Source organism: Beta vulgaris, chromosome 1 (assembly GCF_026745355.1).
Source record: "Beta vulgaris subsp. vulgaris cultivar EL10 chromosome 1, EL10.2, whole genome shotgun sequence".
Classification (NCBI taxonomy): domain Eukaryota; kingdom Viridiplantae; phylum Streptophyta; class Magnoliopsida; order Caryophyllales; family Amaranthaceae; genus Beta; species Beta vulgaris.
In genome coordinates, this window is record NC_079202.1 from 1,044,196 (window position 1) to 1,064,781 (window position 20,586).

General features: G+C 36.7%; 2 protein-coding genes across 2 annotated transcripts; one reads left to right on the forward strand and one right to left on the reverse strand.

Moving 5' to 3' along the window:
* The first annotated feature begins 2,324 nt into the window (after nucleotides 1-2,324).
* Nucleotides 2,325-5,059, forward strand: LOC104902335 (subtilisin-like protease SBT1.7). The gene has a single exon (XM_010690071.4). The coding sequence runs from the start codon at nucleotides 2,424-2,426 to the stop codon at nucleotides 4,737-4,739; it is 2,316 nt and encodes a 771-aa protein (XP_010688373.2). The 5' UTR covers nucleotides 2,325-2,423; the 3' UTR covers nucleotides 4,740-5,059.
* Nucleotides 5,060-5,846: 787 nt separating this feature from the next.
* Nucleotides 5,847-16,311, reverse strand: LOC104902325 (protein arginine N-methyltransferase 2). The gene is made up of 3 exons (XM_010690059.4): nucleotides 15,951-16,311; nucleotides 7,687-8,082; nucleotides 5,847-6,324 (listed from the first exon to the last, which is right to left on the reverse strand). Exons 1-3 carry the CDS (start codon nucleotides 16,225-16,227, stop codon nucleotides 6,011-6,013), a joined length of 987 nt encoding a protein of 328 aa, XP_010688361.2. The 5' UTR covers nucleotides 16,228-16,311; the 3' UTR covers nucleotides 5,847-6,010.
* Between the last annotated feature and the right edge of the window lie 4,275 nt (nucleotides 16,312-20,586).

Below are 20,586 nucleotides of genomic sequence, written 5' to 3' on the forward strand. Positions count from 1 at the left end.
TTGTTTCAGGAAAGCTAATCAGACAACGAACTTAATAGCTCACAAAGGTCAAGGGGCCAATAATCTTATCCACAAGTTCCCTCCTTACTCTTTTAATTTTTCTCTTATCATTCGTAAGGATGTGTTAGGCTGACTCCAAATTATGAATCTTGTCCTAGCTCTTCTTTCCGTATAAAAAAACATTATAGTTATAGACTTTGTATTGCTACAATGCATAATGCACCACTATCCACATAGTTGATTGCTTACATAATTTTCCACCTTATCAATCCATCATACAAGATACTTTAAGTAGTCTATTGATTACCGGTAGAAAGCCTACATTTCTTGGTGGAGTATCTGCGTCAAATTGAAAATAAGCAGAGTACGAAATAGTTGAGGGCCCAATTTACAGCTATTATTTTTCATGAAAAGCACATTACCATAGCATCAATTCATCATCTCACACAGCTAATAAATACCATTATTTATAGACTATAGTCTAATCAAAATGTCACTCTCCACTCAGCCCTTTTTCCTTCCTTCTTATACCACAAGTCACAACCCCTGTATCTTGTTTATGGAGTTGAATTTTATACCACTAGTCTCAACAACAACAGCACCCTAAGAATAAATATAATTATTGGTCTACCTATTAGCTATATTTAAATAATTATAAATATTACTATAGGTGGATTACTACATGGAAGGCATATTATTGATAAGTTGAGCAAAGTAAGCCTAATTTATGGTACAAGTTTGCATTTTTTCCATTGAAGCATTACGTAAGAGGTATAATCCAGCTGCAACAACAAAAAAAATCCTACCTCCATTCGACAATACAATAATACATGTACCGTTTATATATGGGGCTTCATTCGACAATACATGTACCGTTTATATATGGGGCTTCAAACCCATGTTAATATGTTTTACAAGATAAGATGTACTGCGATTTGTGAATCATTTAAAAAAGGAAATGGTGCATGTATTTGTTTTTATAAAAAAAAATTGGTAAGAAGAAATCCTCATAGTTGACCTCGCACAAGGCCTCCATCCATAGGCCCATTACAAGCCAGACAACCCCCCCCCCCCCAACAACCCCTTTCTCCCCTTAAATCCCAAGCAAATGTTTGAGGGGTAGGAATTGAACCCTAAACCTTGCTAAGGAAGACGAAAAAGTTCACTACTTAAGCCAACCCTAATTCCTAGAAATGATGCATGTATTATGAAACAGCCAAAGTGGAAAATGATGCAAGTATTATGAAATTGAGATAGTATGTAATAGGCTTTTTAATAGACATATTATGATATTTTGAAGATGCAATACATCCTTTGTTTTTTTGGCCTTTGGGTACTGACTTCTGGAATCATGCGACAAAAACCAAAGGGGGTCGGGCATCCCAATTCCCTATTTCCCTTGTAGACTTCTAGAGTCTACACCAAACTATTACTCCCTACATTATGAACATATGACTGAGGCATACACTTGCACCCCAAAAAACCACAAGACACGCACGCATCTCAAACATACGTTTTGACCATAAATATATCTAATACTCCCTCCGTCCCCAAATATAATTCCCATTTCCATTTTGAATGTCCCAAAATATAATTCCCATTTCCATATTTAGTTCCACATTTTTCCGTATTTTATCTAGAAAAACCGTGTCCTATCATTTATTTGCTTCTTGAATTTTGTTTTTTCCTTTGTTTATTCAAACAAAATGTTACAATTAATGCTCTTTCACCAATTATTCTCCATTCTCTCTCCTAAAATAATCTTTTCCCATACAACATTTATTCAAATAAACAAAAAATCTTTATTATCCCTCTTATATTCTACTTGCATAAATTACCGTGAAAAAAGGGAAATGGGAACTATATTTTGGAACGGAGGGAGTAATATGACAAGAAAATTATAAAAATCATACTATCAAATTTGTATTAAAAATTACCTTCCCAATATTTTTTTTTATGATTGTTATCAATATAAAATAAGAGTATTTTACGATGCAAATTCATCATCCTCGAATATTGTGTACGCCTTGTAGAAAAAAAGAGGGACTAGTCAACTATAGATTTACAGTACAGTTACATAAAGGCCCCACTATTATACTGATGACAAAAACAATTAATAGCCTAAATTTAGCCAAATCGTTAATCCAATTTATGAGCAGAGTAACTATCAAACTTAGTGGACGTAGTGTCACTAATCAGTACTTCATTATCATTGCCCAGGATAAAAAAGCTAGAAAAAGACAATCTGAAAAGAATAAAAACTTGCAAGACACCTTAAGCCCACCAGAGAAGCAATCATGTTAAGACTATATATACATCTATTAAACCTTGCAACTTTGCAAGATGTTATACATTTAAAGCTAAACTCACATAATACCACTTCTCTTCCACCCAAAAGTAAGTACATAACAACGTCTGATACTATGAAGATCCAGAAATACCTTTTCCAATTATTATTATTCATATCTTTGCTCCTATTTCCCTACCACATTAATGTAAAAGCAGAGAATAAGCATGATCAACTCGAGAGAAGAACTTACATAGTTCACATGGATAAATCCCACATGCCAGCAAGTTTTGAAGACCACCACGAGTGGTACTACTCGTCTCTTAGGTCTGCTGCAGACTCTGCACAGATGCTCTACACCTATAACAGTGTAATTCATGGCTTCTCGACGAGGCTGACTGACGAGGAAGCTACATCCCTGGAGAACCAACCAGGGACTCTTTCTCTAGTGCCTGAAACACGATATGAGCTCCATACAACACGAACACCTGCGTTCCTTGGGCTAGGTATAAATGATAAGCTCCTTCCGACCTCTACTTCACAGGGTGACGTGATTATTGGGTTGATAGACACGGGTGTGTGGCCCGAACTTAAAAGTTTTGATGACATGGGGCTAGACCCTGTGCCAAGTAGCTGGAAGGGTGAGTGCGAGGAAGGAACAAACTTTAAGTCGTCAAACTGCAATAGGAAGCTCATAGGTGCAAGGTTCTTCTGCAAAGGGTATGAAGCAATTCTCGGACCAATTGATGAATCGACAGAAAGCAAATCTCCGAGAGACGATGATGGTCATGGGACCCACACTGCTACTACTGCAGCTGGTTCAGCCACTACGAGTGCTAACCTCTTTGGGTATGCAAGTGGGACAGCTCGAGGAATGGCTCCACATGCAAGAATCGCAGCATACAAAGCTTGCTGGTTAGGTGGGTGCTTTACCTCCGACATATTAGCAGCGATGGAGAAGGCAATTGATGAAAGAGTAGATATTTTGTCCATGTCAATTGGAGGCAGTATTTCTGAATACTACAGGGACACGGTTGCAGTAGGAGCATTCACGGCGATGAAAAAGGGGATCCTGGTATCCTGCTCTGCTGGAAATGCAGGACCTGACTCTGGAAGCTTATCTAATCTTGCTCCATGGATAACCACTGTGGGTGCTGGTACGATAGACCGTGATTTCCCAGCATATGTTATCCTAGGAGATGGGAGAAACTTCACAGGTGCATCACTGTACAGTGGTAAGCCACTTCCCAGCAAGTTATTGTCCCTCACTTATGCTGGGAAAGCAAGCAATATGACAAGCGGCAGCTTTTGCATGACTGGCAGTTTAAATTCCGAAGATGTTAAAGGAAAAATAGTTGTTTGTGATCGAGGGGGTAACTCGAGGGTCCAAAAAGGTTTGGTGGTAAGGAAAGCTGGTGGTGTAGGAATGATTTTAGCAAATACTGAAGCCTATGGAGAAGAGCTTGTAGCTGATGCCCACCTCATACCTGCAGCATCTCTTGGACTTAAAGGAGCTGAAGATATCAAGAAGTACATCTCATCAGGTCGAAAACCAACAGCAACAATCGGCTTCTCAGGAACAGAGTTAGGCGTGCAACCATCTCCAGTTGTAGCATCATTCAGCTCCAGAGGTCCAAATCCACTTACACCGGAAATACTGAAACCTGACTTGATTGCTCCCGGTGTCAACATCCTGGCAGGCTGGACAGGCAAGGTGGGGCCAACTGGGCTAGATGGTGACACAAGGCATGTGAGCTTCAACATCATCTCAGGAACATCAATGTCATGCCCACATCTAAGTGGCCTAGCTGCACTAGTGAAGGCTTCCCACCCAGAATGGAGCCCTGCGGCCATCAAATCTGCACTTATGACCACAGCCTACACCGCCTATAAAAACGGAAAAACAATTATTGATGTTGCCACAGGACTTCCATCCACACCATTTGATTATGGAGCAGGTCATGTGGACCCCATTGCAGCCCTTGATCCGGGTCTAGTCTATGATGCCACAGTCAAAGACTACGTTGACTTTCTCTGTGCTTTAAACTACAGCTCAGACCAGATCAAACACACCACCGCTGAAGAATATAGCTGTTCCTCAAGCAAGACTTACAAACTTGGAGACCTCAATTACCCTTCATTTGCTGTCACTCTTGAAACGACTCCAGAAAATCAAGACAGAAAGGCAATGAGCACAATGAAATACACAAGGACGCTAACTAATGTTGGCAGACCAGCAACATACAAAGCATCAGTGTCCACGCATACTGCCTCATTGAAGGTCATAGTTGAGCCTGAATCACTCAGTTTCAACACAATAAATGAAAAGAAGAGTTTCACAGTCACAGTTTCAGCAGATTCCATGCCATCTGGGACTAGCAGCTTTGCTCATCTGACATGGTCAGATGGAAAACACACAGTAACCAGTCCAATCGCTTTTACATGGATATGAGCACAGTGGCTGCAAAGGGCCAACTTTACAAGCTTGTAGTAAATGTAGTTGTCCATTTTCTTTTATGTATATATGGATAAGTAACTTCAGAAAGACTGAAGCAACGGATGGATCGGGAGGCTAACCACCTTACACCATACTTAAGGGAAAAACAAGTCAAGGTGACATTGAATATAATATTTGCTCCTTTCTGAAGTATGCCCTTGCCCTATCTTTCGTTCTTCTCACTGTTCAACTCGATTTTTAGCAAGGAAATCAGAATTACATCCTGTAATCCTATAATGTTCATATGTTAAATTAAAAGTATCATTTTGGTTAAATATATCAAACAATATCAAGGCTTTGAGCATCCTAGGGTCATTCGTCACAGCAATTATCATGACATATGAAAACTCTTGAACCACTTACACACCAATGTAGCAATGCCAAATATAATAGCTTTCTGCACACGAATGTGGTAATACCCCATAATTCCCTAAAATAGCAACAACTATGTTCTATTCTCAACTGTTCAGCAAAAGGTGACCATAATAACTTGTACCGTTGCTTTCACTTTTCACTAGCTATTAGTTTCTAATTGACTATATCAATTACTCAGATTACCTACTGAAACCCCCCTTAAAATTACCCTTAAAAAAATATTACCCACTGAATAGATGGAGTCTTTTAGGGGGTACAAGTAGTTAGCATTTAGGACAAGTTTCCTACACCTCGGTTTCCAACCTCATCTAAAGCATTCATGTTTTGGGAACCCCCTCTCCCGGTCTCCCCAACCTAAAATAGATAAAAGGCTTGTAATCCCTCGACATGTGGGGATCAATGATTATATATGGACAATAGATATGAGGAAGTGTAAGAAAATGATGGCATATTATTGCTTTTCTCAATATGCAAGTGTTACAGACTCTTGATTTTTTATTTTTAGTTAAGAGTTTTTCCAAACAGAAGATTAACAGCACATAATGCAGACATATAGCTTTTCTGTATAATCATCAAGTCAATCACAGATAAGCAGCACACTATTGATCACTTCAATCAGTGCAGGCGCTTCACCATACCTGGTCAGTTATCAAAGTAGGAAACCCCCCATGATCAATGCAGAACATGTGAATGAGTCAGCCAGTTTCTTTTATAGCAGTAGGTGGCAACAAGCTGCTGATTTTACATATTGCTAAACCAACAAAGCTGACAAGTCACTAACCTTTCAGGTCAAGCAATGTTCATTAAAAGACTTCTTAACAAACCCCATATGATAGTACAAACTTCAGTAGTCACACAGAATCATCTATGTATTGACTAACAGGAAGGTAATACGTATCTAACTGCCAGTATTTTTGTCGTACACCTTCCCAGACATCTTCTGCGAGACAATCCTTGACTGGCAACGGAATTAACTGTGTAGTATAACCCAAGTTTTCGAGTTCCAATGAAACTAAATTGCAGTAAACAACATGGAAGAAGGCGTTGTCTCCACAAAGACCATTGAAGAACGAATAGACACCTCCAGGCTTTAACAGTTTAGGAAGATATTGCTGGAATTCTCTCATGTCTTCATAATATTCGCCATATGTATCAAAGAATATACCTGCAAACACCATCCAGACAGTAGATAACAATAATTAATTGAAGGCACAAATGTAAATATGTCCCAGTGTAAAAGAACGTAGAGCTAAGAGGAGGACGGCTAGACAGGGATACACCATAAGGCGTGACAAACCAAACCAAGATATAAATCCCAACAAAAATCAAAAGTAAACAGCATCGAAAAGTAATTGCCATATCAATATCACAACCCCAGGAAGCACAAATCAAGTCTTCCATCATGCAACGCAACTCGCACCACAACCTAACAATGATTGATGATTCCATGATGAGTACACAAAAGCAATAAACATCAAACAAAATAAAAATAAGTATCTCTGAAGTCTAATCACTAATGAGTTTACAAAGCATATTGATATGTGAAGACAAAAGGCACTAAGATATATTCGCAAGTGCATCATTATTAATTGACTATATCTAATGAGTTTACAAAGCATATTGATACGTGAAGACAAAAGGCACTAAGATATATTCGCAAGTGCATCATTATTAATTGACTATATCATGGTCATAAAGTTCTCAAATCAATCCAGATGCCTAAAATTGAACAAAATAAACATGACATGCAACAAACTTTTTTTCAAAAGTTTGATGCTGGATAGAAAGAAAAGACATGCATCGGCATCATATGATCCAGCTCAGAAGCATACATGACTCAGTTAATTGCTCCTTCTATCTTAGGTAATGCACCAACCCATAACACCAAAATTACTGACCTCTCAGAGGCACAAGAAGAGGGAAAATCAGCGATAAGCTGCAAAATCTATTAAAAAGAATATTCTGTGATTGTAATATCATAATTGGTTACCCAAGGACCAGTAGAGTAACAATAAAAGGGGAAAGGGGGAGAGAATGTGGGCAGATATTCTCTAAGGGAATTAGACTTACAAGAGTTGGGAGCCTCTCGAATGCTCACCACTATCTTATACTATTTAGTTTATTCCTTTATCATACTAAACCTTCCTCTGTTCTATTTCTCTTCTCTCTACACTTTCTCTTTACACACTGTTTTTCTGGTCACATTCTTCTTGCATGTCTTATTTGATTATTTTGTGGTTAGAAGGTGGTGAAACTGATCCAAATTCATCACAGCAACCTGAGACTAGACATTGCACATGGACCACGGTCACATAGGGCATATTGGTATTCAAGCTGAAAAGCTTGAAACCTTCTATATGAACTGACGAAAGGTAAGAAGCTCTCAATGAGTTCTATGGGTGAAACTCGTGAAAGTATCAACATTCAGCAGTATGACTGTCCCACATAGCTAAATTTACAAGTAAATAGACATAATTAGTTATCTCTGTAAACATAGATAATACCATCATAAATTTTTTTAGATTACCATCATAGGATCCAAGTTGTGGAAGAACATCTTGCCATCGACCAAACAAAATCTTCACATTTTCCTTCTCACCCCAGCCATTAGAAAGCATACGATCATAAACATCTGGGTGAGCCTCAACAATAGTATGTGAAACAGGATTGTACTGTTGAATGGCCATATCAACCAGACCCATCCCAAAACCAATATTCAACACATGACCTCCTCCGGAGCAAACAGCTTTTGCATGAGCCTCCATTAATGGTTTCTCCCACGCCATCATAACAGCCTTGCTATCTTTATCCATCAGTTTATCCTCGCTAAAGCTAACTCTATCCTCCAAGTAATTCCCATTCAAATGGCCATTTTCTTTTTCTTTTCTGGCAATGGTACCAAGGATCAGTTCAGCTTGAACCCCTGTCCAAAACAAGATATTTTAATCTTAAAAACCAGATGCATCAAAAATTAAGAATTAATATAGCATCACATGTATACAATAGATGTTAGAACACTCAATGGAATCTATGAATGGTCCCCGGTCAGATATATTTCCTATGAGGTTGATAAAGGAGGTGTCCTAAAGACCCAAACATTAAACATAGCCCAAAATTCAGCATCTTGAAACTTGTTTTCTTGGAGTATTTGGTTGGAATATTCTAGGACAGGGAAAGGGAATCATCTTCCTCATTTCCCCTTGATAAGTACTTGATCCAATTATTTTTCATGCACTTTCCCTCACTTCACTTGAATGTGATCACCCTAAAGTGAATCTTTGTTATTCTAACCTTTCCCTCTTCCTCGCCATTGTTCCACTATCACCTTTCCCTAGGTCAAATACGAGCACCACCCCATGCCTTTTCCTAACAAGGAATTCCACCATTCCACACCCCACAGACAAGAAGATCCAATTCGCTTCCATATACCGATGATAAACATCGCCAAGCATCAACCTCTTTCAATAATGCCATCCATGGCCCATGTTCTCCACTCCCATTACCTTGTCAATCTAGAAGTGCAATTTTTAAACATTCTCTACACAATGATGTCATGACTACATGCTAGAACCACCAATTAAGACAATTTCTCTTTTAGTGGTGGTTGCCTTCGATCTTATAATTGGTGGCTGAATCACGTCTTACTTACCAAATCCAAGCACAAGTACTCAGGTAGTCATATTGCAAGGTACTTTTGCATAGTAACTATGAGAGAGTGAATGCTGCAAGAATGGTGACAACAAAGAAACCAAGCAGCAACACTGATCACGAGAAGAGAATCTTAATGGTTGTTAAGGTGGTAAGAAGCAAGGATTTAAGGGTTAGAGGCAATGGTAGGAGTGATGAAATGAGTGTTTGGAACCGGTAGGCAAGGTGCAGTGGGAATTACTCAATAATTCATCAGAATAAAAAAAATAAAATCCTTTCTCCTCAAACAAACAATATAGGAGATCAACTGGTTCAATTTCTTTCTTCTCCTTTCCCTTTCTTGATTCCTTTCATTTCCATTCAAGACAGCCTAACAAGCCCTTAAATAATCTCCTCGCTTGTTAGTACGAAATAGTTAATATTTCCTTTGAAAAACTGAGTTGCTTTCATTAATCAAATATATAACTTTGATCTCTTGCAAGAATCTGAAATACATATTTAGTATCACTAAGAACCATTCGTCTCTAACACAGAAGTGAATTAAATAAAGGGAGGCTCGAATTTATAATTAATAATCAACCAGGACTATAAAAAGATTGTGATAAGTAAAAATAATTAAGCTCCTTTAGAATTTTAGAGGTTGTCATGTTGGAGACAGCGGAAGTATAATGTGTAAAATGATAGAAAAGCTACAAAATAATGTATGTGAAATAAGCAGAGCTGCAACACCTACTTTATATAATGACCTAATAGAGAATGCTTAATCAATAAGCATATTATAATATGTGTAGATTATATTATGTTATTATATAACTTGATACATCATTACAATATATATAATAAATCTTCATGCTAAAATATGATCGGTAATAAATATAGTTTATCCTAGGCCTTAAACTTTTATTTAGTTTTTACTATTTTTAATATTGGTATTTCTTTAACTTTCTCTTAAGCTAAGATTATTACATTGCAAATAACTTCTCACAAATTCCCCTCTTAATTTGCAATGTTCAACATAGTCTTGAATTTTTCGAACTTTTCTTTGGTTATTGCTTTGGTAAGCATATCTACTGGCTGATCACTTGTATTAATAAACTCAAGCCTTATTTCCTCTTCATTGACTAAATCACGTATAAAGTGATGTCGAATCTCTATGTGTTTACTTCTAGCATGAAACACTGGATTTTTGGTCATAGCAATTGCGGACATATTGTCGCAAAAGATTGTTGTTGAGTTCTCTTGCTTCGTTCCCAAATCTTTTAAAATTCTTCTTAACCAAACCGCTTCACATGCTGCTTGAGTGGCTTACATATATTCAGCTTCTGCTGAAGAAAGTGCTACAGTTTGTTGCTTCTTTGAATGCCACGATATTATCTTAGTCCCTAAACAAAAAATGTAAGCTAATGTACTCTTGCGATCATCTGTAGAACCAGCCCAGTCACTATCTGTATAACCAATTAATTCATCAATTTCTTCAATTCGATACCTTATGTCTATTTTCTTAGTACCTTGAAGATAACGTAAGATCCTATTTGCAGCAGCAAAATGAAGTGTGCTAGGATTATTCATAAATCTTGATACCATATTCAGTGCTTGAGCTATGTCAGGCCTTGTATGAGTTAAGTATAATAGAGAGCCTACTAAACTTCTATATATATTACCATCGACCTGTTTAGCTCCATCATCTTGACTTAATTTTTCATTCAATGCCATAGAAGTATATACAGGTTTGCAACTCTCCATGTGAAACCTTTTTAGAAGATCCGTTGTATATTTTTCTTGGTTAAAGAAAATTTCCCCCTTGGTTTGCTTCACTTGGATTCCAAGAAAATACTTCATCAGTCCCAAGTCCGTCATTTCAAATTCTTGCATCATGGACTCTTTGAAATCATTGATGAGTTTCACATCATTTCCAGTATAGATAAGATCATCAACATAAAGACAAACAATGAGCAAATGTCCATCATTGTTTTCTTTAATGTAGAGTGATGGTTCACTTGGACTCTTTTTGAATCCATTATTCATAAAATACTTGTCAATTCTGCTATTCCATGCTCTTGGAGCTTGTTTAAGTCCATAGAGCGCTTTATGCAAACGATAAACTTTTTCTTCTTACCCTGGAATTTCATAACCTTGTGGTTGTTCCACATAGACTTCTTCTTCTAATACTCCATTAAGAAATGCTGACTTCACATCAAGTTGATACACAAATAATTCATTTTGTGCAGCTATGGCTAACACTGTTCTAATGGTTTCAATACGAGCTACTGGAGCAAAAGTCTCGCTGAAATCAACTCCAGGTTTTTGAGCATAGCCTTTAACAACAAGCCTTGCTTTGTGTTTTTGAATATTTTCATCTTGGTCTAGTTTTGTTTTATAGACCCATTCTAAACCAATAATGTCTTTACCTTTTGGGCAACATACAAGTTCCCATGTCTTATTTTTCTCAATCATCGAAATTTCATCATTCATTGCTTTTATCCAAACGTGTTCGGTTGATGCTTCTTTAAATGTAGAAGGTTCATATGCAAATAAAGCGAATGTAGACATGTTATTTTCTCTGGCTAATGAGCAATCATAATCATCTAAATAAGAAGGCCTCTTTCGAACTCTTCTTGGTTGATTCAAGATCGGAGAGGATGATGCTTCTCCTCTTTGTGTATTAGAAACGGGAGATCCATGAGGACTATTTATAACATCATTTATTGCTGTTGAAGATATACTACGTGCATTGGTAGCTTCTTCTTGCATAGGTACATTTACATGGGTTTGAAATGTTTCATCATCCCATTTCCATTTTGCCGATTCGTCGAATATAACATCTCTTGAGACTATTTTTTTTTCGCTTCAGGATCTAAGAGACGATATCCTTTTGATTCATCATTATATCCCACAAAAAGATATTTTCTTCCTTTGGGATCAAACCTATCTTTACCTTGATCTTTATTTAAGGCATACACAATGCATACAAAAACTTTCAAATGGCTAACAACAGGTTTTCCACCATTCCAAGCTTCATAAGGAGTCTTGTTACGAACTGCTTTTGTTGGAGAACGGCTGAGTATGTAGATAGAGGTATTAACTGCTTCGGCCAAGAAACTCTTAGGTAATCCTTTTTCTTCTATCATGCTTCTAGCCATTTCAACAATTGTGCGATTCTTTCTTTCGGCTACACCATTCTGTTGAGGTGTTCTAAAGACAATCAATTGTCTTTTTCATACCTTCATTTCTACAATGCTCCATGAAAGGCTTATATATAAATTCACCCCCTCTATCACTTCTCAATGTTTTTATCACATATCTACTTTGTCTTTCAACTAATGCTTTAAATTGAATAAAAACATTGAAAGCATCTGACTTTTGATCGATGAAATATATCCACATCACACGGGTATAATCATCAACAAATAACAAGAAATACCTCTTGTTTTGGATTGAAGGATTTCTTGTGGGACCAAATATATCTGCATGCACTAATTCAAGAGGAGTTTTAGCTCTCCATGAGTTCTTTGGAAAAGGCAAGCGATGCATTTTTCCATGTATACATCCTTCACAAGATTTCTATCAATAAGTGGTAATCCCACAACCATGTTTTTTTGTTTCAATAACTATAATCTTTTTTGGTTTAAGTGTCCATACCGTAAATGCCATATACTAGATTCGTCCATACCATTTACTTGCAATGCCAATTTCTTATTTTGTGGCAAGTGTTTTGGAAATACTTTATTTTCAGCCATTTGTACTTTTGCTAATGTTGTACCTGATTTCTTGTCAAAGATCATGCATTCTCCATTGTCAAAATTAGCTGAGTATCCTCGTTGGACTAGGTGCCAAACACTAAGAAGATTATGTGCTAAATTTGGTACGTATAAAACATCATGTATGTATTTTGTATCATTTGAATCTTTATTCACAATAATGACTCCCTTTCCTTCAATATTTGCCTTTTTACCATCACCTAAGGTGACTTGATTGGTAACATCTATGTCCAATTTGACAAACAAATCTTTATTTCCTGTCATGTGGTTACTGCATCCACTATCCAAGAACCACATATTGTCGGATTTATTTTGTGCATCCATGCACGTCAGAAACAACTGTTCATCACCTTCACCATTTGCGGTGAAATTTGCCTCATTGGTACCATTTCCATTTTGATGCCAACAATCCTTTTGAGAATGATTTGGATTACGACATTTCTTACACCTATGATAACAGTCAGCTGATTGATGGTCAGACTTACCACAAATACGGCAAGTATTATTTGACCTATTTTGATAATTTTGGTATTGTCCACGACCTCTTCCTCGGCTTCTTCCTCGGCCACGACCAAAATTCTGGATACCACGACCTCTTCCGTGTTGATACCCTCTTTAGTTTCCTCCAGGTTTCTCTAAATCTCCATGATATTGTCTATTTGATGCATTTAGTTGGGATTGGAATGCTTGATCAACAGGTTGATCACTATTTGTATTTCTTTTCAATCTTTGCTCGTGTGATTCCAAGGATCCCATCAGCTCATGTATTGTGAGCGATGACAAGTCTTTTGACTCTTCTATTATAAATGCGGCAGAATTATACTTATCAGTCATCTTCTTAATACTTTTCTAACAACTCTCTTTTCTTCTATGATGTCACCGAAACTTCTTATTTGATTAACTATCTCTATGACTCGTGAAAAGTATACTTGGATGTTTTCTGTCTTTTTCATCTCCAAGTTATCAAAATTTATCCATAAAGTTTGCAGTCTAATTGCAACGACTTTTTCATTTCCAAGAAATTCCTTCTCTAATGTGCCCTAAGCATCTTTGGATTTTCTTAATCCATATAAGCGGGGAAATATTGTTTTACTCACGGCTGCATGAATATATCATAATGCAAGTGCATCTTTCTTCTTATTTTCCTTGTATAACTTTTGTTATGCGTCATTAGCATTTTTAGGGAGGTCTTCATAGCCATCTTCCACGAGCTCCCATAAATCTTGAGATATATAGAAGGTTTGCATTTGACTACTCCAATAGTCATAATGTTCTCCATCAAAGATAGGAAGTGTTAGTTGTGAATACGAGAAAGTTGGGGTTGAATTGATTGTAGCCATATTATAGCTCTGATACCAAATTTGTTGGAGACAGCGAAATTATAATGTGTAAAATGATAGGATAGCTACAAAATAATGTATGTGAAATAAGCAGAGGTGTAGCACCTACTTTATATAATGACCTAATAGAGAATGCTTAATCAATAAGCATATTATAATATGTGTAGATTATATTATGTTATTATATAACTTGATACATCATTACAATATATATAATAAATCTTCATGCTAAAATATGATCGGTAATAAATATAGTTTATCCTAGGCCTTAAACTTTTATTTAGTTTTTACTATTTTTAATATTGGTGTTTCCTTAACTTTCTCTTAAGCTAAGATTATTACATTGCAAAGAACATCTCGCATGACAGTGAGTCACATCCTTACATTATGCACGAAGGACAAGGTAATTCTGAAAGGGCAACTAATTCTGTTAGCATCATTTGGGATTGACGATTCTATTAAGAATTTACTTGCAGAAGAAAACGAAAGGTAATAAAGGGAATTCAATCAAAAGTTAAATATATTTCTGACAAAATATCTAATTTATACAGGAAGGGAAGAGGGGAATCATCCAGAAAATTATTAATTAGTAATTAGTATCATTGTTTTGGAGAGACTAGCCTCTAGAAGGCTAGGTGTCACATATTATATAAATGTTTGCTAATCAATATTTTTCTTCTTCTCTATACAAAGTCTCTTATTCCAATCCTCTGAGTCAGCGTTTCTCTCTTCTTATTACCCACCCTTTGATTTGGTTCTCAGCACATGTCCGATTCCATGACACAATTAGCACATACACAATAGCATATAACTATCAGAGAATCTGCGGGAACCATTTACACTTCAGCAGTATATGTGAAAGTTTCTTCCTTGCCAAAATGCATGAGTAGTACAAAGCCCCTTCTCTCACTCCATTCTATAACCAGTATCTAAAATAGCGGGCACTATTTTTTACATCATTTTTGAAAGAAGAATCCTTAGCTGCACTTCATCTCAACGAAGCATACTAGGATTCCTATCGCCTCAAATATGCGCCTTCACCTATTACACACATTGTCTAGAACTCCATATATTTCTTCAAAACCTAAACTCAACTCAACTCATTTCTACTGTAGAATGTTTATATTTCATGTAAGACAAACCATGGTAATTCTTCTATCTCGAAAACTCAGATACTCAAAGTTTCAAGATAAATCAAACCACTAATACGAGTATAAGTGTATAACACACAATCCATTAGGTATAGGCATCAAGGATAACCTTAATTCTGTTTTCAAAACCTAATATTTGACTCCATTCTCCTCAACCTTTAAAATAAGTTCCAATAAGTTCGGAAAAGGCTTCTCCAATTCACAACTAGTACAAACACCATTGACAAGACTAGATAAGTTCACATAATAAGTTACTAATACATACACTTCTTCCGTTCTAAAATAAATCATTTCAGACTGTTGTACTTCTCTCTTCATCACATAGGTCCCTCTTTTTCTTTTCTCTCTATCTCTCTCTATCTCTCTCTACTACTAACTCCTCGTGTCACGATCCTATGTTTCATTTAAAACAGAACGAAACAAGTATAAATTTCAATAAATCAAATTCAAGTGAAGAGAACGAGCCCTAAAATCAATCATACTCTAAAACATGCTCTTTTTCTTTTCTCTCTATCTCTCTATCTCTCTTTGCTACTAACTCCTCGTGTCAAGATCATATGTTTCATTTAAAACAGAACGAAACAAGTATAAATTTCAATAAATCAAATTCAAGTTAAGAGAACGCGCCCTAAAATCAATCATACTCTAAAACATGCTCTTTTTCTTTTCTCTCTATCTCTCTCTGCTACTAACTCCTCGTGGCAAGATCCTATGTTTCATTTAAAACAGAACGAAACAAGTATAAATTTCAATAAATCAAATTCAAGTGAAGAGAATGCATCCTAAAATCAATTATACTCTAAAACATGTTACACCATAACCTAAGTTATGAATTAAGTTAGAAATGCGAGGTAAAATGATAAAATAGTCCAAGGAAAAGGAAGGTACTACTACCAGCATTAAGAAGCAAGTCGAAGGAATCTTGGTGACCAAATTGCATAGCGAAATCACCAGCAGAAAGAGAAGAAGGAGAGAGAGCGTTCCATGGAGCGCCGGCTTCGATAAGTTTACGAATGATTTGTGTGTGGCCGAGCTTGGCGGCATGCATCAATGGAGTAAGACCGTCTGCGTCGAAGTAAGTGACGTCGTATCCGGCATCGATGAGAGATGTGATGCCTGCTACGTCGCCTAACCTCGCCGCCTCGCATACTTTCTCTCCTTTCTCTTCCATGTCTGCTGTCTGCGCTCCACTCAACTAGTCTCAACTCTCAACTGTGAGCGGCGCAACTCAAGTAATGAAGTAACCCCTTGTAGTTGTAGCCTGTAGGGGCAAAACACCTATTGAAATAGCCTTACCTAAATACTCCCTCTGTTTCAAATTATAAGGCATTCTACAATATCAATGTAAGATTAAATGCAACTAATATCAAGATAAGCTTATAGGTTATTTTGTATTATCAATACAATATTTAATGTCAATTCTTATTGCCCATGTAAATCTAACTAAAATTAACTAAATTCATAATCTATGTGCAAAAACCTTAAACGACTTATTTTGAAACGCAGGGAGTAGTGTTATGTTAGGAATTAATGAAAGTCATTAAGGATAATAAATACATAAAGTTATATAGTTGGATTTAGGATTTTCTTTTTAAAACCATTAGAGCAACTTCAATGGTAAGCAAAATAGAGTTTGGCTTAAAGTGCCACCTAGATTTATCTAGCTAAACTATACTTTAAGCCAAAACGTACACCTCCAATGGTTTAGCCAAACTCCATTTAGCTTGAGTATGTCCCACCTTTACAAAAATAATGAAAATGGAACAAAAAGTAATCAAAATAACTATTCCCTAGCCGTTGGAATTCATGTTGCAGTGGAAATTTTTTTTGCATGTAGGCCATCCCACGTTTTGTTTTCATTGAGCATTTGCAGCATTGCAAAGGTGCGTGGACATCAGCATCCCACCAATTCCTGCCTTCAGCAATGTTGTGATGCTCACACTTGATTTTTTTCTCTCTCCACAACATCAACATAGCCCCACATCTTTTGCTTGGGCAAATTCGCTAAGTTCAGCCAAGTTGCTCACAAAAAAATTCAGCAACCTACTCCAATGGTTAAGCTAGTTGCCCCATATTTTTTTTAATTGCTAGCAAGTCCTTTACCCCAACCATTAGAGTTGCTCTTAGTCCCCAAATATGTGCTATTAAAGTAACTCTCTTATAGGAATTGAGATATGGAGATTTAAAAAATGCTTAAAATAAATATAAGAATATACATAAGTGGAAAAGTAAAACTTGGAATATGAATATCAACTTGTTAGGAACATATGTACAAAGTTCATAAGTTAATTATTAAGGCTTAAGAGGGATAAATAAAGGTAAAGTGATAAGGTTGGACAGATCAGAATTTTTTGATACACCTTTATGGGGAATAGGAATTTCCAACTTTGGAATAAACAAAACCATACTGTCTTAAATACATATGGGGAGTTTTTATAACACAAAATGGGACTTAGATTAATAGATTAAACTGTTACAACCATTGTTTGAAGTCGTCCATCCACACACAAAAATACAACCAACAGACTACAACCAACAGATAGCCAAGTGTCCAAAAACCTACCATAAACGAAACTAGGCTATGGGGTTTACAAGTTCCTTCATGTAATCTTGAATAACACATTGTGGAGGAGTTGTATGAGTGATTTTATCTCCTTCCATCTCCATTCCTAGTCTTGTCAGATCGTGTGCCACAATGTTAGCATCACGTTTTGCATGGAGGAATATAACCACCCAATTTGTCTTTATGAGCTTGACAATGTCGCAAATGATGGCACTAAGCTGATGATGGGGGTACTTCTCAGCTCTATCCAGCATGATTTTTAGTGCTTGAGCATCCGTTTCCACCTCTAACCTTGAAATGTTGTGATCTTTGGCCATTGTCAGACCTTCCCTGATGGTGATCAGTTCTGCAGCGGCTGGATTGACAGCAGCAAACTTAATGGAGAACCCCATAAACCATGATCCATCTGTTCTCCTAATTACACCACCTCCGCTTGCTTTATCACTTGCCTTCCATGAATCATCTGTGTTTAATTTTAGATAACCATGCACCGGCGGCTTCCACACAACAGGTTGATTGGGCTTGGCATTGGGCCTTACTTGATTCTGAAAAGCATCATTATTATGAAAGTAGTCGGAGAGGAAATGATTAAATTGGGTTGTGGAACCTGCTATAGCACCTTCAAATACCACTTTGTTTTTGTTTTTCCATATGTGCCAAAGAGCTATCACAAATAGCTCCAGCCATTTTAAAGAAAGAGACAGGTTATATTGAATCCAGACATCCCAGTTAGCATTAAAAAAGATTTGGACATCTATTAGATTAGTAAACTGGAAATTTTGGAAAATTCGTTTCCACAATATACTTGCATGAAAACAATTCCGGAAAAGGTGAATATGAGACTCAGTATCCATGTAACAGCATTGACATAGAGGATCAAAATTATTTATTTTTTTCTGTAAAATGGTGGTTATTGGAAGAATTTCATGCACTACGTTCCAGAGTAACATTTTATATTTGAAAGGGGCATCAATCTTCCATACTTTGGTCCAAGGGATAGGATGAGAAAGAAGGTTTACCACAACCTGATTTTGAGTTCTATACGCAGATTTGATGGAGAAAGCACCATCATTAGAGTGGGTCCAGCGAAGGCCATCAGAAACCAAAGCTAATTTAGGTAATGGAATGGATAGAATCAAGGACATAACAACTGGGGGAAGAAGATCAGCAATGTGACTAAGGTGCCATTTACCATCACGAATAATATGGGAAACCCTCCAGTGATGAGCAATTGCTTCCGGAACCACTATAGAGAGATTTTTATAAAGAGGTTCAGTTCCAACCTAATGATGATACCAGAGCGAAATGTCCTCCCCACTGCCAACATTGAGAACCAAACCTTTTTTAAGAAGATCCCTTCCTTTAAGAAGGTCTCGCCAAATAGCAGAGTTCGTAGGGTTTGGAATCACATCCATTAGGTTCGTCCCTTTACAATATTTATTCTTTAAGATTTGGACCCATAGTTTTGAAGGTTGAGTTAAAATTTCCACCCTAGTTTGGCCATGAAACACAGGTTCCAGTGATGAAGATTTCTTATCCCTAAACCACCCACCAAAATAGGTTTACAAACTTGATCCCATGAAGTTCGCGAAATGTAGTGTCCCTGACCTACTTTATTCCATAAGAACCGCTTGACATTCCTCTCTAGATCATCTAGGACTCCTTTAGGGATAATATTGGTTTGCATAACATACAAGGGGTAAGTGTTAAGAACAGATTTGATTAGTACATCGGCCTGCCATATTGAGAAGTTTTGCTTACCAACCCCTTATTCTATCTTTAGTTTTGTCTAAAAGCTCAAAGTAGTCTGCTTTCCTAAGCTTATTGGGAGTGATATGAATACCTAAATATTTCCCAAAATCCGTTGTAACTCTGAGACCCGAATGAGAAGCAATCGATTGTCTAACATTATGGTCCATCTTTTTTGGAACAATAATAGTTGATTTTGAGGAGTCGAGAAAAAGACCAGACAACTGCCCAAATTCATTGAGCACATTAAGGATGAGATCTATATTAGCCCATGAAGCCTTTCCGAACAGGAAAATGTCATCAGCATAAAAAAGATGAGAAAGGCCTATGTCTTTTGTAATCATTAAGGGCTTCCAAAGTTTCAAACCGATTTTTTGCTCTATAAGTTGGGATAAACGTTCCATACATAAAACAAAAATATAAGGAGATAGGGGATCTCCCTGGCGAATACCTCTTGAGGGCAGAAAATCCGAGGTAATTTCACCATTCCATAGAGCTGAAATGGTTGAGGAAGAGATGACACTCATGATCACGTTCACCAATTTCATAGGAAAATTAAACCCCATCAAAGTTTCTCTGATAAACGACCATTCTAAACTATCGAAGGCCTTAGTTAAGGTTAAAATTTGGTGGTATTTGGAGCAAAAATCAGAAAGACCCAGAAGTTCTCTTTCCTTCTCTCTCCACTCGCCTGTTCTGTTTTCTTCTTGGAACAGCACCACGTCTTCACTTTTCTCTAAAAATCTTGCATCAAAACTTCCTAAATCTTACATGCAAACTAATACCTAAGTACTTCATCTTGTGATAGATATTGAGGAGCGATTTATACAAGCCAAAGATCCAAGGAAGCTAATCTAAAACAAGGAAAGAAGAAGGTAAGTGAGGTAAGTGTTTTATAGGTTGTAACCTTATTTTTGGGTTGATTCTTGAATGAATTATCAAGGGATTGATGTTGAGATATAAATGTGGATATAGGTAGTAGAAAATACAGGAGGTAAATAAGAGTTCAAGGAGGATTAGGTGTGAGAAACTCGCAAAGAAGGCAAGGTACACAAGCATTACTCTAGGATATTCTATTTTGAGTTAAATTTAAGATAATTGTTATGTGTGTTGTGATAGACACGAAATGCATGTTGAATTATGTGGTTTATAATTCTGTAAATACAATGATTTTGATGTTTAATTAAGTGCATGTGAAGTTTCCACTTATATTTTGCC

What these genes read in the sequence shown, in the direction of transcription:
- LOC104902335 (XM_010690071.4), top strand. Translation starts at nt 2,424, where the DNA reads ATGAAGATCCAGAAATACCTTTTCCAATTATTATTATTCATATCTTTG.
- LOC104902325 (XM_010690059.4), bottom strand. Translation starts at nt 16,227, where the DNA reads ATGGAAGAGAAAGGAGAGAAAGTATGCGAGGCGGCGAGGTTAGGCGAC. An exon ending in CGACTTGCTTCTTAATGCTG is followed by an intron (nt 8,083 to 15,950) that starts GTAGTAGTACCT and finishes TGTTTTGGACAG; the next exon opens with GGGTTCAAGCTGAACTGATC. An exon ending in ACAACTTGGATCCTATGATG is followed by an intron (nt 6,325 to 7,686) that starts GTAATCTAAAAA and finishes TGGTGTTTGCAG; the next exon opens with GTATATTCTTTGATACATAT.